Source organism: Protomyctophum parallelum (genome assembly GCF_964188405.1).
Source record: "Protomyctophum parallelum genome assembly, chromosome: 8".
In the NCBI taxonomy this organism is placed as follows: domain Eukaryota; kingdom Metazoa; phylum Chordata; class Actinopteri; order Myctophiformes; family Myctophidae; genus Protomyctophum; species Protomyctophum parallelum.
In genome coordinates, this window is record NC_139703.1 from 47,301,165 (window position 1) to 47,319,550 (window position 18,386).

General features: G+C 41.7%; 3 protein-coding genes across 4 annotated transcripts; 1 reads left to right on the plus strand and 2 right to left on the minus strand.

Annotated features, from left to right (window-relative positions):
• Positions 1 to 491: 491 nt before the first annotated feature.
• Positions 492 to 6,578, minus strand: adnpa (activity-dependent neuroprotector homeobox a). The gene is made up of 4 exons (XM_083770737.1): positions 6,218 to 6,578; positions 4,198 to 4,310; positions 3,420 to 3,512; positions 492 to 3,303 (listed from the first exon to the last, which is right to left on the minus strand). The coding sequence occupies exons 2-4, from the start codon at positions 4,303 to 4,305 to the stop codon at positions 997 to 999; spliced, it is 2,508 nt and encodes an 835-aa protein (XP_083626863.1). The 5' UTR covers positions 4,306 to 4,310; positions 6,218 to 6,578; the 3' UTR covers positions 492 to 996.
• A 1,452-nt stretch (positions 6,579 to 8,030) lies between these two features.
• On the minus strand, positions 8,031 to 13,996 carry LOC310862717 (DEP domain-containing mTOR-interacting protein). Of its 2 annotated transcripts, none has more exons than XM_083770776.1 (10): positions 13,872 to 13,996; positions 13,466 to 13,644; positions 13,229 to 13,352; positions 11,381 to 11,559; positions 10,976 to 11,191; positions 10,737 to 10,871; positions 10,356 to 10,426; positions 9,668 to 9,772; positions 8,199 to 8,672; positions 8,031 to 8,114 (listed from the first exon to the last, which is right to left on the minus strand). In XM_083770776.1, the coding sequence occupies exons 1-9, from the start codon at positions 13,952 to 13,954 to the stop codon at positions 8,547 to 8,549; spliced, it is 1,218 nt and encodes a 405-aa protein (XP_083626902.1). In that variant the 5' UTR covers positions 13,955 to 13,996; the 3' UTR covers positions 8,031 to 8,114; positions 8,199 to 8,546. The 2 variants fall into 2 exon arrangements, with proteins under 2 accessions (XP_083626902.1, XP_083626903.1); XM_083770777.1 differs by having other exon boundaries at positions 13,466 to 13,564; positions 13,872 to 13,961.
• Positions 13,997 to 15,543: 1,547 nt separating this feature from the next.
• mafbb (v-maf avian musculoaponeurotic fibrosarcoma oncogene homolog Bb) lies at positions 15,544 to 17,398 on the plus strand. Its single transcript, XM_083770783.1, has one exon. The coding sequence runs from the start codon at positions 15,763 to 15,765 to the stop codon at positions 16,753 to 16,755; it is 993 nt and encodes a 330-aa protein (XP_083626909.1). The 5' UTR covers positions 15,544 to 15,762; the 3' UTR covers positions 16,756 to 17,398.
• Positions 17,399 to 18,386: the final 988 nt, after the last annotated feature.

Genomic DNA, 18,386 nt, shown 5'->3' on the forward strand with positions numbered 1-18,386 from the left:
GAGCGGATGTCCCTCCTTAATTTTCTGCACCGCCACCAAATCCAACCGGAGGAATGTCTTCACGGAAGTTGAAAGAATAAAATATTATAATTTCAGAATTTCTAATTATATTTTTAAACGGACACAATCTACCTTAGATTAGTTCGATACACATCATCTAGGGACTAGATCTATGTTATGTAGATAGACGTCAATGCTTCCATAAACGCTTTTTTAAAACTCATCTAATTTAAAAAAATAAGTGAGATAGAGCATAACTTAGTTAAACCACATCATTATGGTGCTTTGTGCTAGTAATTATATTTCCTGAATATATTAATAAATATTGTAATCACTACTTGTTTCTGGCTAGCGTTACACACATTTGACTATTAATACAAAATAAAACACTACAGTATCCAGTGTTGTATGATCCGTCCCTTGAAAAATGACAACTCTTCAATAGGTGAATTATGGATTAGTTAAAATGAAATACCTTCTGATATTTATGAAACAAATTTATTTATTCAAAAGGAAGTATACATAAGCAATTAGCATATCCTAACTGTCTAAATGTGAAATGACAATACAGCTCCATCTCACACTTGGGGGAGGGTATGAAAGTGGGGATATGATCATTTATCAATCGTTGTGACTAACTAAGTTAACAAATGAGAAACAAGACAGTATGTATAATCTAATTAAGTACAATCCCTATTATATACAGTGTCACAACAGATGTCAGTTACAGAAGCCATACATTTTTGCATTATGTTGCCATGTACCTCAACAATCTTTTGTTTCAACACTTGAATTGAGGTCAAAATTAGGAATTACAGTATTTCATATGCGAACCATGCCAGGCCAATGTTTGTGATTTCTAATTGCCCAGTCTCATAAAGATGAGGCTCTCTCATAACAGATAAATTGAAGATTCTCTCTAGTCTATACCATTAGATTTAAGCACGTTTCATATCTAAATGTTACCCTATCAAGGCACATTGATAAGCAGTGACACTAACACAAAGTTGTGTTTGCTTTTCCATCTTGCAGAGTGCTCGTTTCTGAAGGCCCATCTATGTTCATAGGGGGAATCACCTCCGACACATCTGCTGGTTCTTCAGAGACTACAGCCACATGTTGATTTCCGTCAACATTTCCATTCTCAGTAATGCTACCCTCTTGTTCTGGTTCACTGTCGGAGTCAATTGATATGGTCTCTGTGTATGTACTAAGTTTTAGGGTACAGTTAATTGTACCACACTGCTTGTTTTGGTCTGTGCTTGGAGTACCAGACTTGAGGCCCCCAGTGCCTGATCCGAGTGTGGAGGTACCAGCACTGTCCTCAAATGTTATATCATGCTTTAATTTGTTGAGCGCTTGCATGTCAAATCCAAGCAACACAGCCGCGTTCTTGGTCTCGCATTCTTTCTCACATACCCTACGCTTGTCCGCAAAGTGGCTAGCAATATCGGACTTCCACAGCCACAGACTCCCAGACAGCTTTTCCTCTTCCTCAGGCGATAGGTAGGGTCGTCTGTTGAAGTAGTTTGTGAGGAAGTTTTTCCGCGCCTCGTAAGTCTTGTGCTCATAGCTTCGAGGATCCAATACAAGGCCGTCAGATTCTCCCCGCTTCCCTGCTGTGGCGAGGGAAAGCTTTGAGTTCATCTTCATCTTCTTTGGGTCTGATGTGGCTTGGGTGGGTAGCTGCCGCTTGAGGAACCCAGCACCAGAGGAGTTGAGAGTTAAGGCAGACTTGATACCCTGGCCAGCTTGGGACCTGCCAACAGCTCTGCATTGTACAAGATGCAGCGTGATTGTGGAGGCCACCATGTTACTTGTATACACACCCAAGCAGTGAATACACTTGTATGTCATCTTTTTCTCAACAGGATGCATTGTCTGAAGGACTTGGTGTCGTTCCCTCAGATGCTGAGAGAGAGCATCAGAAATGGGTCCTTTGAGGATGGTGAAGCACAGCGGGCAAAGGGTTTTCCCAACCTCGCCCTTGCCGGACAGAGATGCAGAAGCCAAACTTCTAGCATGCGCATCATTCTTCGGCGCGATCATCTTCGGCGCCATTACTTTGACTTGAGGTGGATGACTATGAAGGGAATCTTGACCATTTATAGGCTCCTTCATATTGAAGGTGATAACAACAAGCTGTATGTTATTGGACTTATCTTGTTTGATTGTGAGATCAAAGGTCAATGGGGATGCACCAGGAAGACCAGCAAAGTCTTGAGGGTGAGCCTGATTCACATGCTCGATCATTTTCTCTACATTGTGGAAAGCAGAGTGGCATTGTGGGCAAGTAAGTCCATGGATTAACATGTGGTTGAGCAGTGTGTCACTGGGCAAATATCGGTTGCAAAGCAAGCATTTACTGGTGAAATTGTGGATCTTCATGATATACTTTGCCATTGCCCATATCTTCTTTGCCTTGTGTGCCTTTTCAAAATGAGCACTGTAGAGGTTTTCAGGGAAAAGCTCATTGCAAACAGTGCATATCTTCCACTTCTGAGTTTGGGCTGTGTTAACTGCTGGTGTGCTGCTCTCTGTCAAAGCACTGCTAGGAATAGCAACACGTATTTGATGGGCAGCGATGGAGGATTGACTTTTAAGAAGAGAGGGCCCCTGCTTTAAATGGCCCATGTGGCTTAGTACAGACTCAGACATAAGTGTGCGCCCTCCAGTCATCATAGATGCTTTCTGAGACACCCCTGGGTAGGCTTGAGCCCTGGACACCATAATGTTAGCATGTCCAATCATAGTCGTCACTTGAGCACCAATGCGCTCATGGTACTCAACAACATGCTGCACCAATGCCTCATAGCTTCGGGTAGAAAACTGGCAGCGCTTACATAGGATGTTGTTGCCATTCACAGTATTAGCACCATTTTTGACAGATGATTCAGAAACCATGCCAAGATAGGGTGAGACAACATGCTGAAAATGTTCCCTGTAGATGTGCCTTCTCACAACATTGTAGAGAGGGTCCCTGTATGTGCATTTCTTACAAAAGTACATTGCTCTCTCTACATTATCCCCCTGCCTGGCTTTATCAAGCCATATTTTGTCCTTCTGCGCCACAGCAGTTCCCTGGGGGGTCCCATAATTCTGTCTTGAACTGGGTATGTGGAATATCTTAACGTGCGTCTCCATAGTTCTCTTGCTTCCAGTGAATGTGCAGTACGGACAGTTGAGTAGAATATCAGTCTCAAAGTCCCGTCTGTGTACATTGCGGAAGTGGTTCTTGTAGCCTGAGTAGTATTTGGAAGCAAATGGACACTCTGTGCAGCAAAATGGCTTGGATCGATATTCCTAAAAAAAAATTCAAAATAAAATTAAAGATAAAAAAATATATGTTATAATTCAAAGATAGAAATGTGATTTTGGTATGAACTTGACTAGGTCTAGAACAAAGGTGCTTAAGTTACCTGTGTCTTAGACGATGAAGGATCCCATGAGCAAATATCAAGACATAGAGTGCTCTTCACATACTGGTCAGTGGGACAAAACTCTTTGAACTCCTGTGTAAATGAGATGAAAACAAAATTTAAGACGTTTTGTGTGAAACTGTGAATACATTTAGATAATCAAGTTTGTTTCTATCTCCAGCCCATTATTTTTATTTATTATTTTTCTGTACGACTCTAGCCTGACCTAAGCAGAGACATTTCTGGCCTAGATGGGAGGGTCGCGCCTCAGAAAAGCGCGCACCCTGATTGGATCTCATCGATCTGTCCGTCACCCCCGGCCCCTCCTCTCCCCCCTAGTGCAGCGCTACGTCACATCATTTAGAGCGACGCCCACCCGGAAGGGTTGACTCCCACTTTTAGACTGGTTCAGCCCACGGCTTTTTCCAGGTGTCATCTTTCGCGCAGACGAAATGAAAGCCTGGGTATCGAGGCTAGTACGACTCTGATAAACACCCCCAAACACTCAGCTTACACACATTTGCAGGACCATAATAGAATAAAGATTAAAAAAAATGCAAATATTTTTCATGTATATGCCTTTTTGCTAATAAAAATCAACCCAATTGTTAGTACTTTGTAACTTGTTGTCCCCAAGACTTCGGTTACTGCTACATTTACACAATGGTGTTAAAAGTTTAGTTTAAATCACTTAAATTAACAGTACTGAATTGCCTAATATCTTCATCAAAGCAATTAATGTAAATACATAAAAGTTCAAATAGTAAATTACACTCACCTCCACTGCCTCCTTGCAGTACTCCAGCCCAATGTCACCAAGTGCTTTCTTCACTTGCTTCCTGGCTCTCCGTATCCTTGTAAGGTTGTTAACAGGGAGCTGATACATCTTTTCTGTAAAACAGAAATTAAACAAAAGAAATATGTAGTTAGCCACTGGATTAATCTAACATTTAAACTTCTTGTTACAAGTTTGTTTCCACAGTGTTGGGATACAACTTATGTTTAGTGTCGTTTGTTTTTGAGTGGTGCAACCTGTGTGTCCCTGGCTCCGTGGCTGTGTCCCTCAGACATATAAACGTAGATGCCTCGCATGTCACAATTGAAGGCACAATTTCCCCAAGATTCCTTGAAAAGCATTTGCCTTCAATGAGCGGAAGCTTGTCAAGCTTCTGCGTGCTTAACGGAAGTCCTTGGCCAGTGACTTGAGTGACAGCGAGACATGGAGGAGTTGCATGACGTCACTTGGGCAGCGACGCAGCGTGCCTTCAGCAATTCTAAAAAAAGAAAGCTGCGGAGAACTGTTGCTTTGTGTTCACTCTTTAATGTTTTCTGTTAGTAATCCTGCCTGGCTCTGACGTTGTATTAATAACTTTGTTGTTTGTTGTAATGTATTTGTCATGACTGTTATAAAGATTTGTTTAAATAATAATAATATCTATGGTGTCCCTGGCTGGCTGGGTCTATCCGAGCACGGAAAAAGTGTCACTGTTGCGCAGCCTAACACACACACACACATTAAGTGTATATTTGATGATTTCGGGTGTGAGTCACAGTACAGCCCCCTGGGTGCGTTCCTGGGGGTCTGGAACTTCCGGGGACCCCCACACGGGTGCGATTTTTTAATTGAACTTGCTGTCAAACAATCAAAAGGCATACATCAATTTTAATTGGCCAGGAGACCCACTTCTCCACTTGGTTGTTAACTTGTTTGATATAAATCACTGTCATTGTATTTTAATATGGCTAAAAAGGTATTAACCGCCCAATGGGTGTTGAGAACTACTCTACTCTTGAGTTTGAATTCCGCAGATGCATTGGTGGGAGCTTTAGGAAAATAGTAAAATACAACCTTTAGTAGTGTGTAGGCAATATCACTAGCACATGCAGTGGCTGGATGTGGTCTCCCTAATTTTGGTGTGTGGGACACCAATTGGTTGACGCACAGTGTCAATAAAGTTATTTGAAGCAGAGGGCACACCAGATTGGACCCTACATGAGCTGCCATCTTGACTGTAGTTGCACTCGTTTGGACATCAGCCAGGCACACTTTTTACAGATTGTAGCTTTAAGCTCGATTCTGCTGTGATTTGTTTGATTTTTTTGTTACCCCCCCCCCCACACACACACACACACACACACACACAGTATGAACATGTCTTGACTCTTGCCTAAAGTGGAAACTAAGCCATTTGGGCCAATTCCAAGGGCCGAGCGGAAACGGCCCTTTAGTTATTGATAGTCTTATCGACTATATCGACTATCGATAACGAAAACTGACATTTCCGCTCTAATTAACGTCGGTGTATTGCCGATGGCGGCGGATCAAATAACAGATTCAACTTTCTTTGTTCCCATACCTCTGTACTAAACAGTACAGACTGGCCGATTCATTCTGCAATGAGAATGTGGTCATTTTGAGAATGGCTACCGTACAGTAGAATGTGGCTACTATGAGTGTAACTAGCTAACTAAAAGGCTAACACGTTAGCAGCTACGCTAACATCCAGACAAACCGCCCGCATGTCGTCTCCTCGGCTACTAGCACGAGATGACTTAAGTTAACAAGCTCCATGGCGCGCTCGCAGCGCTCGCGTCGCTTGACCCCCCACCCAAAAAAGTATTTAACAAAACCACCAAGGTTACATTCCAAATGGAGAAAATAGATACTTTTCCCAGTTGAAAATACGTCATTTTAGTCGAGCGACACACTCGTGCGACGAAGTATAATTTTGCCTTCAATTTCTTCCCGTTCGTTGGTGAAACGACTCAATATTATGAACACAATGACGTTAACTCACCTTTTGCACGGGTTTGAAGAGGGAATTGTCCGTGTGAAGTCGCTCACTGTATAACAAAGACACTGGCGAGCCAATGGACGAAGTCAGTGATGTTCAAAGCCGGCTGCTGATGCTCTACCCAGCTAGCTAAGCTAACTAGCAAGCTAACAAGTCACATTTGCTGTGTTGTGGCAAGCTGAGTGGATCCATAAATGATGAACTCGCTCATCCAAGCTGCGCTGCAGAGCATCCAGCGGCAATGATCTCAGATGATCCTCCTAACTACTACAACCCTGACCTTACTGGCAAGTCATCAAGACCGTCTATGATTAAGAGAAGACACCCTGGCTGCGAGCTAACGCGCTACCCATTTCAAAGTAAGTCAACACTTGATCCAAAATGGCGACGAGAAAAAGACGGAAGTGATGGGGGAGCGGGAGAGAGAGGCAGCAGTGTTGCCAACTCCCCAGTAACGGAAATAGCTAGTGGCTCCTCGAAAAGTAGCTAAAAGTAGCTAGAGGTGGGATATGCGCGCGCGCAGCGCGCGCCCTTGCGCGCGCGTAGCGCGCGCCGCCCCTAGCGACTTTTTAGCGTCCCTAGCGACTTTTAGACGACCCTAGCAACGAAAATATGTAGCCAGCCCAGCTTCTGTGCGACTGCCTGCTAAGGTTGTAGAGTAGAGTGAGTGGACGACGTGGGTACTGGGTAGGTAGGTAAACTAAAGTTTTTAGAAAAAAAAACCACTGAAACTTTTATTTTTCAGAATATATATAATTAACTGATTCATGGATCCGTCGCTGGGGCAGTGGGGCGTGGTTAATGTGTAGGGGTTTTTCGACACGCCAGCGACAGCGTTAGTTTAGTTTCAGTCAGAGCCCTCTGTGCTGTCTGAACTCGGAAAATTTGCTGCTCGTTTAAACGCATTGTAATTAAAAAAAAACATACCTCAATTCAACTAACGTTTAGAACGCTATTTTGTTCTGATCCATACAGGAGTTAGAAGGTTAATACTTTATGCATTTGCGTGTGTATTTTATTTTTACTAGCAGACTAAAGTGAGCTGCCACTGCCAGTGCTTTGCTTCCTCCTTTCTTGCTCTGGGTGTAAGCACACCATGATGATGATGATCGCATTCATTCCATTGTTACAATGTGAGTCAACGGGACTACGGGAGTGTCATTACTCTCTCTTACTAGATTACTCTGCTGTCACAGCAGAGCTCAGTGGCTTCCTCGACTCGGCTCGGTTATGTGCACATAACCGAGCCGAGACGAGGAAACCACTGAGCCAGACGCGCCGAGTTTTTTTTTCTTTTTTTTTAGGCTGAGAAGGAAAATTAATAAAAATGAGGGTTTTTATCTCTGGCGACTGTCAACACGATTTATCCCCAATTCACCAGAAAAAGTAGCTAAATTTCTCGCCAGAAGCTTTTCACTAATTAAGTCGCTAGGGGGGTCTGGAAAGAAGCTAAATATGGCGACAAATCCGCTAAGTTGGCAACACTGAGAGGCAGAGCTGTGTGTGTGTGTGTGTGTGTGTGTGTGTGTGTGTGTGTGTGTGTGTGTGTGTGTGTGTGAGAGAGAGAGAGAGAGAGGGGACAAATTCATCTAAAGATTTATAAACATTTTATTAATAATTGCTTGTTATTTACTTATACTTTTCCCAGATGGGGAAACAAACATGAGCATGACATTTGCAACCCATACAATCATAGTAGTCAGCCAACAGGCTTTTCTTTTGTTAAAAGTGGGAAATTTGGTAGGCCTATAGGCTATAAAAAAATGTATTGGCCTAAAATATTGTATATTATATAGGCCTACATATATTTATGAATCCACCTGCTGACCGGCTGTCATCATTGAGCAATTTATTTATTTATAGGGGGTTATGTGACCATACCATTAACAACAATTTTTATCTATTGTGTTGCTGTTCTGTACTGTGATATGGATTCCCCTGAGTCTGCAATAAAGAATCAATCAATCAATCAATAAGGCATAACTAGGGGGTTTTCATGATTCTGAATCCATTCCAAACAATAGTTTTTTCACAAAAATCACTCCTTGGGCTAAAAACGGCCATAGCCACTTAATATAATATACATAATATAACCCCCTGTAAAAGAAATTGCTCAATGATGACAGCCGATCAGCAGGTGGACCATATTTATATAGACAATATAATTTTAGGCCAATAAAATAAAGTAGGCTATATAGCAAATTTCCCACTCCACACCCACTAGCAACCTTAAAGTCAGACATCGACTTACAATACGATACATTTTCAGAAGATGTGCAAATAGCCTACTGGGGAATCCAATAATCCTGGCAGATATTTGATAGTAATGCCCTCATCCAAGTGGTTCCATAACTTCCAAGACAACAGTGTGAGGTCCTGTCATCACCAACCTTGAGACTGTCCAATAATCCTGGTAAAGAACATTTTGTCCATTCACCTGGCACACAAACTGACGAACCTTAAGAGAGAAATCATTGGAAATTATGTAGGTTTATGCTATTTATCATTTTTAGAGAGTACAGTTCGATACAAGGTCTGTTAAGATGATTTACACTATGGCTTGTTTCCATTGGGATCCTTCATACTCAATTCATGGAAACATTTAATGACAGACACTTTACATAAATATGAAAAAACTTCACATAAATGAGTATATGTTGGTTCTGAGCAGTTTTAAAGGAGAGTAGCGATTCACATTTTATGACTGTTGGTAGGGCATTTTGTGGCATAGCAGTGATAGCACTAGAATATAATGTAATCCCTTGTTTCAGCCAAATCTGGGTTGAACATGATTTGTGGTGGAGCTCCCTCTCTGGTGTTTTTTTTAAGTTTTTGAGATTTTTAAAGTAGTTTGACAGGTAGGCTACATGTGTCATGTGTGGTGTAGTATGTGCATTATAATCTTGTAGACAAGGCCCATTGCAAGTTGCTGTACTTTGTCCTCTACCCTAAGCCATCCCACTTTAGCATAGTGAGCAGGGGTGAGCAGGGGCCAAACAGTAGCCTGACCAGTTTTTTTGTATGTCTGGAGCCTTGTTTTTAAGGCCTTTGTGGTGCTATGGTAATATGGAGGTGCAAGCATAGCCAAAATGACATTGGATGAGTGCTCCTGGTGTATTGAACAGAGAGGAGATCCTGTACAGAAATGTTGTTCAACTTAATTTCTTAGCTTGACTTTAGTTAGATTACTTTAGTTGCCATTTTTTCACTGGAATGATTTAGGTAATTTACTCTTTTCTTGTGATCACAAAATTTGTCACCCATTTTTACTGAAAAGCCTAGGTTTATTTTGGACCCAAAGAGAATGGATTCAGTTTTACCCAGGTGTATTCATCCAGGTGCAGATTTTACCAAGTTCAAAGCTAAGATTGCATATATCATGCAAAATCAATGCGCTTTAGAAAGTGAAAAATATTTACAATATACCATGAGTGTACTTTGTTGAATAGTTACCTTAACTCCAGCTGCTGCAGCAGGACCTCCAGGGTCAACTGCCTGGACATAACAAGGGGCCCTGCCTCTGACAACCAAGCCCCAGCCCACTGCATCCCCAATAACCTGAGGTTTATGCCAACAACAGATGTATACCATTCACTTATACTGTGCACTGCAGTCCATCTAGTCCTTTCCATATCTATAATTCTATCTTGATTTGTGAACATGTCTCTCAAACGGCCTCATACAAACCTAATACATTCATCCTTTCAGTATGAAGACATTTCTTAAGACAGTGTTTTGTTTCTAGCCTTGAAAGATGTCATGTTCAATTATTGAATGACCTGCCACAGCCACACAGCACAATGTAGTAATAATAATAATAATAATAATAATAATCATACTATAATTCTAACAATGTCTGTCTGTCTGTCTGTCTGTCTGTCTGTGTGTCAGAGCCGTAGTATCAGAGCCGTAGCTCCTCATTGCCTGCACCAATCGCTCCCACAGGCATTGACCATATGAATATGAAGGGCGTAACGAAGCCCTTTTTTGATTTGACACATTAATGATTATTAATGAATGTATTAGTGAATTAAAAACGCACCGGTCGCAGTACCCCCCACGGCCACAAGGGGGGGGCAAATATCTCACAACGGGTAAGGGCTAGTAATAATAATAGGCTAATATAAATCATACAGCTCACCGTTAATACTTTTTTGATGAAGGGTGCCGCTGGTGACAGTAATTCTTCACATGTAACTTTTCTTCGAAGCACTGCAGCACCATCAATAAAACGTTAATTATACAAATGTTCATGCCATGGTATGGAGAAATGAAACATGTTATAAATATACATTTTGACAACACAGATGTTTATAAAATAAACTAAAGCACTAATTTTCAATAATTTATTTTCAATAATTGGTTTGGCAATATCTAGTTAAGATCATAACTTGACGAAAGTCTAGCCGCACCAAAACATTAGTATGATAATAATAAATGATGATGCTGAGCAAGAGCAGTGTATAGCATCTGATGACATTCTCAAGACTTAAAATATTTGGGTTGAATCCAATACACTTGCCTGATTTTGGATTGCATCTCACCAGTGGGGCAGAAGACAGCTGGACAAGGGTGGAAAACCCCAAGGACGGAAGCTGAATGGAATTCAAGCTTCCACGTCGCCCATTGGCTACGTGTGTCAAATCCTTAGACCTCACTATGAAAACAATGATAATGATAATAATAATGTTAAGCAGTTGTCTGCAAATAAGGCGTACCTTATGTTTACATGTTAGTTGTGCACACAAGACATTATTTTACCAGATTGGAATCCACTAGAGCCCTCTTGAGAAGGGGTCTTGCGTAGGGAGAAAGGACTATGAGAATGGCTGTCCTCTGATGTTTGCATTGATGACGACCCGTCCTCATTGTCCCTCTCATTCTCTTTTAAGAGTTCAGACAGTCGGCGGCGGCGACGGAAATTGATGCAGAACTGATACAGTAACCCACTGTCAAAGAAGTTGTGCTTCTTTGACACTGAATGGTAGTGTGAGAGCACAGGAAGATATAGGATCAGGATTCATGGTAAAACTGGCTTAAACAGGGAGCTTTTTGGGGGGCTTAATGTACTAGAAGTCCAACTTGGCAGCTCACTGATAGCAGTCAGTGATAGTCTGCCTCTTTCTAGCACTAGAGAACGAAAGGCAAAATGTCACATTCTCTCACCATGTTGAATAATGCCCTGCTCCTGCAAGGCGCGGCAAAGGTCCAAAGCCTGGCGCCTGCTCTCTGCTTCTCCATTCTGGAGGAGCCAGTCAATGAACTGGCAGCCAGGAAAGGAACGCTGATATGTAACACCCTGCTCCTCTCTCAGCTGCAGAATTGAATCTTTGACTGCAATGAGTCTAAAGAGAAAAGGCACACAGACAATATTAGAGACTGTATAATTACACAAAAGTATCTATATTCAGACCAGGAGAAAGTAGATTGTAGGACGAGAAACATTTGCTCCTCAGAAAGCAGATCTCTGCCAGATCTGCCTGCCTACCCATTACTGTGTCATGGGGGCTATAGCAGTAGTTTTTAAGGAGGAGACCTTTAACTACAGTCAGATTAGTTCCACATTCTGCAAGTCTTATTTCCATCTGATTTACTGATAGAACAGACTGAGAGATGGTATTGAATCTTGATTGAAGAAGTCAAAGTGGTCGGTTACAACAAAGACCAAACGTAGAGCACACATTACACAGGTTTTAAAGTCCCTGCCTATACATTCTAGAATAGATTTAAAATTTATTTTACTTGTGTGTAGTGAATGTGTGTATGTGTGATATAAACAACAAAATTCCATTTTCGTTGTGCTTGGTTGATTCAGTTGAGTAGTTTGCACTGTTGTGTCCAGGCCAGTGATCCATGTCAGAGGGTGATTGTTATTGTTTAGTAACTATTTATTAAGCAATATTCTGAACATATAGGCTATACACTCGCGTGTGGTCAATGGATGAAAAGGTTAGCAGACGGGCGCCCGATGGCCAAGTGGTCCAGGCGCATGCCACATATAGGCTCTGGCTCTGGCCTGACAGCGTGTTGCATGTTCAAGTCCCGTTCATGATGATCTTTGCTGCATGTCTCTCCCTTCTCTCCCTCCCTCTTTCCTGTCTGTCCTTACTAATAAATTCAATAAAGGAAAAAAGCCACACAAAAAAAAGGGGGAAAAAAAAGAAGGTTAGCAGAAGGTATAAGTTTGCTTGTGAGATTGCTTGTCAAATTGCACCCCAGGTCTCACATAACCCCAGACCACTTAATTAGGCTAGGATAGCCCAAGGTGGAAGAAACAGTTTCCCAGTTCTCACTGTTACCTGGTTTTAAAGATACTCAAAGCTCCCAAGTTATAAAACTACTTCTGCAGAGTAGAGGATGCTCATATAGGTATAGCCAGGTCTCCACTCTGTGTCACTGTTGGCTCTGGCCTAGGCTAGGCAGGCACTATCCCATGCAGGGATAGTCAATTCAATTGCCTGGGGGCGTGGCCGTCCAAGTCCTCTGGGAAACACAAGGTCACAGCCGGCGAGGAGTTGCGTCATGATCCAAGGAATCATGACGGTTGAAGATGTTATTGTACGACTTATGGCTCAAGAGTTACAGGTCAAAGCTTAAGCGTCCTGTAGTCCTATAGTGCCCACCACAATGGCAATTTGGCCTACTTAATAAGAGTGGGCAACTGGGCATGCAATGTTTCATGCTGATAGGTCCAGCATTACCTGGGATTAGCTGTTCAGACACAGACAGAGGTGAAAACCAAATCTCCACTGTGGGAACGCAATGTGGAAAATAGGATGTTTTTTAAATGATTATGATTATGATAAATGATTATGATTATTAAAGGCCCAATCCGGATTTTTTGGGAAAACATAATTTACATAAGAGTGGTGGATGGATGGAAACATCTAGGCTATTTCTTCTGTGGCATTTGTTTATTTTCACTGATTGGGCCTTTAAACATAATCTAATACATTGGCTTTTGTTGTTCAGAAAGTTAAAGAGTAACCATACCACAAACAAAGTAGCACTTACTGTTCATACAGCTTTTGTCCTCTTATGAAGACCATCACCTCTGTGTTGAAGGGAAATGTGCCATCATCTTTACGGAAACGGTACAGCAGTTTTGCGTCTTTGAAAACCAGATGCTTATCACAGACTGAGGAAGGTAAGATACATCCCCAGTGAGCCTTCATATTGGTGTGACCCCTAACAACTTTTTTACTGCATTTATATTGGTTCAGTTCTATGTTTCTTGTCACTTCTCCTTACCATGGTGAACAATGTCATGGTCCATGAGATGCTGCATGAGGCAGATAGCTGTGGTCCGATCCGGAGCTTCTTTATGGGTCACAAGCCAGTCCGTTAGTTCTTGGGCCACAAAACAGTTAGGATATGTGCGCAAGTGGTAACGCCGTTCCTTGATTAGCTTTCCATCGTGGAGCCTCAGTCTTGTGATCCAAAGTGACAGACATTAGATTCACTTTCTACTGTGTTGCATACGAGAAGACTTAAGTCTAACATCATGTATTATCAGTAAACGAACGCCATCATATAGACATTGTTAATTTGTAACGATCAGTCAGTCAGTCTCTCTCTCTCTCTTTCCATACCTGAGGTGTTCTCCGGCAATCATTCTCTCTCTCTCTCTCTCTCTCTCTCTCCTTTATCTCCATACCTGAGTTGTTCTCCGGCAATCATAACTTCAGCCTTGTGTAGTCTTGTCATGAGTTTTCTCCTGATGGTGCTTATTTGCTCCATGTTTGTTCTCTGCCACTGGACTAGAAAGCTAGCTCGTCTGTATGGTCCTTTATATTTACCAAATAGCCCGGAAAATAAACAGAACCCTTTTGCCATGTGGGATGGGTGTTATGTGTACACAGACACATGCGCACGCACGCACGCACGCACGCACGCACGCACGCACACGCACACACACACACACACACACACACACACACACACACACACACACACACACACACACACACACACACACACACACACACACAAACAACATTAACAGTCCCCTCAGTTGTTGCATAGAATTACTAACCTCTAATAATTTGTATTATTATTTCTCATCACAGAACTCATTTCCCAATCAAAAGAAAAAGAGAACTAAATTTGATACAATATTTTCTGAGATAATAATAATATCTCAGATTTATATACAGATTTTCTACATAGCCAAAGACAGATCTAAACATCAGATGGAGAAGCAGTAAACAAACAGGGCCACTGTCCTCTCACATCTGGAAGTACAAGTAATATTGAAAGATGTTTATCAAGCATTATATTGTTGTAAGTAAGTATAGACATAGACAATAATAATTTATATGAACATCTTGTTGCTATCAGAAATGTAAAAAAAATCTGATCATTCAAAAAGTACTGACTCAATGTTCACTAATTGGCAATTGAACAAGAGAAATTGAGTCTCTGTGAAATGAAATGTAAATTGTAATGATAAAATATGATTAGTTACTGACACACACGCACGTATGTACGCATGCACACACACACACACACACACACACACGCACGCACGCACACAAAGCATTAGTGCTCCAAATGTTTTGTATGTTTGTTTGTTTTTTCACAATTAAAATAACAGAAAAGGACATTATTTAGATAAAAATCTTGCTGGAGAATTATGGCAGCATTTATCAGCTCAGCTGTAATGGCACCAGCAGTCATGGATAGTGACCACAAGGTGTCAGTATTGACCCATGTATACTCACAAAATCAACAGCTCATCATTTTTTTGTTAGATGGAAATTGTGGCCATGCCATATTTTCTAAACACAAATGTATAGATATCCGCAACTGCATATTGAAATGGTTTATACAAGTTAACTATTTTAAGTTGGCAAAATCCGGGGTGAAATTTTAATGGAATGTCCGGAAAATTAATTCAAGTAGGCTAAAGCCTATTAGTCCAAGTGGATTTTTGCTGGTGAAGCCAGCTTAACGACAAGTAGCAATATATCTGACATCTTTACAAGCACGATGAGCAGTGGTACCATATAGTTATATATAGGAGTGGGGCATAGAGGCTATAGTAATAGGCCAGTCTAAAAAGGTAAAAAGAAAAGCAAGAAAAGACACTGTCCATGATTTTTTCAACCCCCAATAAAATAAAGAGTAGCCTACCATCACATCACATGTTCAGCCCCTTAAGATATACACACATCAGCTTTTATGCAAATTGCCCTCTTCACTGTCTTTTCATTGGAGAGAAGCGCGGAGGTGTAGTCTGAGCGCGTGACATCATGAAGAAAGTGCGCTTCTCCTGAAAAGGCAGAGGGTTCTCTCGTACATAAGGTCTTGTCCTCTGCTCTGTCACTTCAGTGGAGTTAGCTTTGTGGCCAGTGGGTGCCCACAGCTTTGCTCGGCATACATGGCTAACTAGTTTACCAACACAATAAGGAGGGACGTCTTTTTCCTTTTAGGCGTTTGTGTTAGCCTAATTTCGGAATTACTTTTTTCTTTCTTTCTTTCAAAGTGGCATTATTCCATTGACTGTGTAGCATTCGGAACTCCTGGGAGCCAGATTATCAATTAATATGGCTAATGAAGCAAATTTACACTTGGGACTTCAGAAAACTCCTATGGATTTCGTCAGCGAGTTCGAGCTGATGAAGTTCGGTGTGAAGAAGGAGGGAATGCAAGGGATCGAGCGCTCGTTCATCGGGGCATGCAGTCAGCTTCAAAGACCGGACTCTGTTTCGTCCACCCCCGGTAGCACGCCTTGCAATTCGGTGCCCTCTTCGCCGAACCTCAACCCAAACGAGCAGAGAAACAACCATGGCAGCGAGCAGTTCTGGATAGCTAACAACGGGGGTTACCCTCAGCAAATGTATCCTCCGGGTTTCGGTCTGACACACGAGGACGCAGTAGAGGCCCTCATCGGCACCACAGTGCACGGGCACCCCTCTGCGCCTCACGGCCACCCGCAACCTTTCCAGGCTGATTTCGAAGGGTACGGGCAACTCAGTGACCATGCCCCGGCGCACTACCCTGGACTTCTCCGTCAACCCGACGCCCTCTCGGGTCACCCCGACATGCAAGACATGGCAAACGCGCACTGCCCAGATCAGTACCACAAAGACGACCTCGATGACGACGACTCCGCTCCTCACTCACCGGTCCTCGGCGCACAGCATCACCTCCACCACAGCCGTGGCAGGCGAGGCGGCGGCGACGAACACTTCTCGGACGACCAGCTCGTCTCCATGTCCGTCAGAGATCTCAACCGGCACCTGAGAGGCTTGGGCAAGGACGAGGTGATGCGCCTGAAGCAGAAGCGCCGTACCTTAAAGAACCGAGGTTATGCACAGTCCTGTCGCTACAAGCGCGTCCAACAGAAGCATGTTCTGGAGCACGAGAAGACCAGCCTCTCCGGGCAGGTGGAGCAGTTGAAGCACGAGCTCAACCGGCTGGCACGTGAGAGGGACGCTTATAAACTTAAATGTGAGAAACTGACTGGTGCAAATGGTTACCATGAAACTGGCTCTACCAGTGACAACCCTTCTTCACCCGAGTCCTATATGATGTGAGTGAGTGGTGCTTTTCACCGATGAACTGATTCCCCCCCCCCCTATTAACGTGATATTTCACAAAATAATCGATTTAGACCACTTAATTATGCCTACAGGTAACTAAAGTGGGGTAATTCCGTATCTACCACTCGATTTAATGTAACTGAAATAGCAACGCAGCAAAACTCAACTGGAGACATGCATGCTGGACATGTAGGCCTACTATATGAGACTTTTTGTACAGGCTTACCTGCCTGCATTTTGTCTTAATGGAAACACTTGAAATAAAGGCTAATATCCCCACGAGAATATTCACTTTACTATTATTAGAAAGTCATGTTTGCCTTATTCTCTATCAATTAGGCTACTTATATAGGCTTTCATTGCTTGTTGTCGTGATTTTGCTTTGCTCAGTTTCTTTTCTGTCAAGTGTTGTAGGCTACATGGATATATTTCTGACAGACAACACAATCATAATGATATAGGCTACTAGAGATGAAACTTCCATTATTTTTATGAAAATAATTCTGCTGGACAGAAATGGTCCTTTTCTTTTGAAATATAATAGTCAGTTACGCGAGAAAATGTATTTGACTGACATCATTTTGTATTTAAATTGTTTTCATCTACTATTGATCAATAAAGCCATCATGACTTTGTACATTTGTGTCTCCTCTTCATATTCTACAGAGCAGATATTTACTCAACAATTAATATACAACAAAAAACGTTTTATAATTTGCATCATGGACATGACATTCATGATAGACCTAAAGGGGTCTTTGAGCAGTTATATTGACACAAAATCAATAATACTATTACAAGATTAAGTTATCATCAGTCATAACTATGACTATATAGACAATAACAAAGACATACATAGGAAAATATGTGTTATATATACAATTATTTTAAAAAAAAAGTGCTGCATACTAAATTATTTTTCCATTATTCCATACAAAACAACATGAATTTGGCTAGATTGACCAGATATCACAAGCACTTTATGAAGTAACCTTTCCTTATAATATATTCAATCGGTATCAATAAGTATACCCCAGGTTGTTTACCAGTAGGCCTATGTTAATATTATTTTACTGTGCTTGATCAGCCTGATCAAAACATTTTAAGTTTATTTTAAAATAATTTCCCAGATTATATGCAAATGTTCATATTCATATTTGAAAAACAATGCTCGAAATTGTCTTTTGTAAGGTGATTTCATATGGACAGTTGGAAAGTCATCAAATCTTACTTTAAGCTTAATTTTGATTTTTGGAACCAGAATTTAAAAACAAATCACAGGGAAAGGTCATGCATACAGAGGATGTGGTGTCAGAGGAATGTTTTTTCAGGCAAACATTGAATGGAGACGACGGTGTGTGAATGTACAGTGTCAGGTGCGGAAATCTTCAACACTTACCAGCGGTTTCAGCTAATGTTATTATCCCTCAATCAATTCAAAACCTATTCAGAAAGTCCCAATTTACTGTTTGACCATCAGGTCGACTTCCTTCCTCCACCTGCAATAGGCAAAGTCTGTTTTAGAACTTATTGATCAACAACAACCCCCCCGTCCCCCCTCCACTCCTCGTGGGAGTTTGTTTATTTGATTAGATTTCCGATTACACTGCTCAATCAAACCACTG

Excerpts from the sequence above, each read along its gene's own strand:
- adnpa (XM_083770737.1), bottom strand. The coding sequence starts at position 4,305 with ATGTATCAGCTCCCTGTTAACAACCTTACAAGGATACGGAGAGCCAGG. Across the intron at positions 3,513-4,197 it reads ACTGCAAGGAGGCAGTGGAG|GAGTTCAAAGAGTTTTGTCC; the intron begins GTGAGTGTAATT and ends TCATTTACACAG. Across the intron at positions 3,304-3,419 it reads CTTCATCGTCTAAGACACAG|GAATATCGATCCAAGCCATT; the intron begins GTAACTTAAGCA and ends ATTTTTTTTTAG.
- LOC310862717 (XM_083770776.1), bottom strand. The coding sequence starts at position 13,954 with ATGGAGCAAATAAGCACCATCAGGAGAAAACTCATGACAAGACTACAC. Across the intron at positions 11,192-11,380 it reads GCAGGGCATTATTCAACATG|TGTCAAAGAAGCACAACTTC; the intron begins GTGAGAGAATGT and ends ACTACCATTCAG. Across the intron at positions 10,427-10,736 it reads GAGATGCAATCCAAAATCAG|TGCTTCGAAGAAAAGTTACA; the intron begins GCAAGTGTATTG and ends ATGGTGCTGCAG.
- mafbb (XM_083770783.1), top strand. The coding sequence starts at position 15,763 with ATGGCTAATGAAGCAAATTTACACTTGGGACTTCAGAAAACTCCTATG.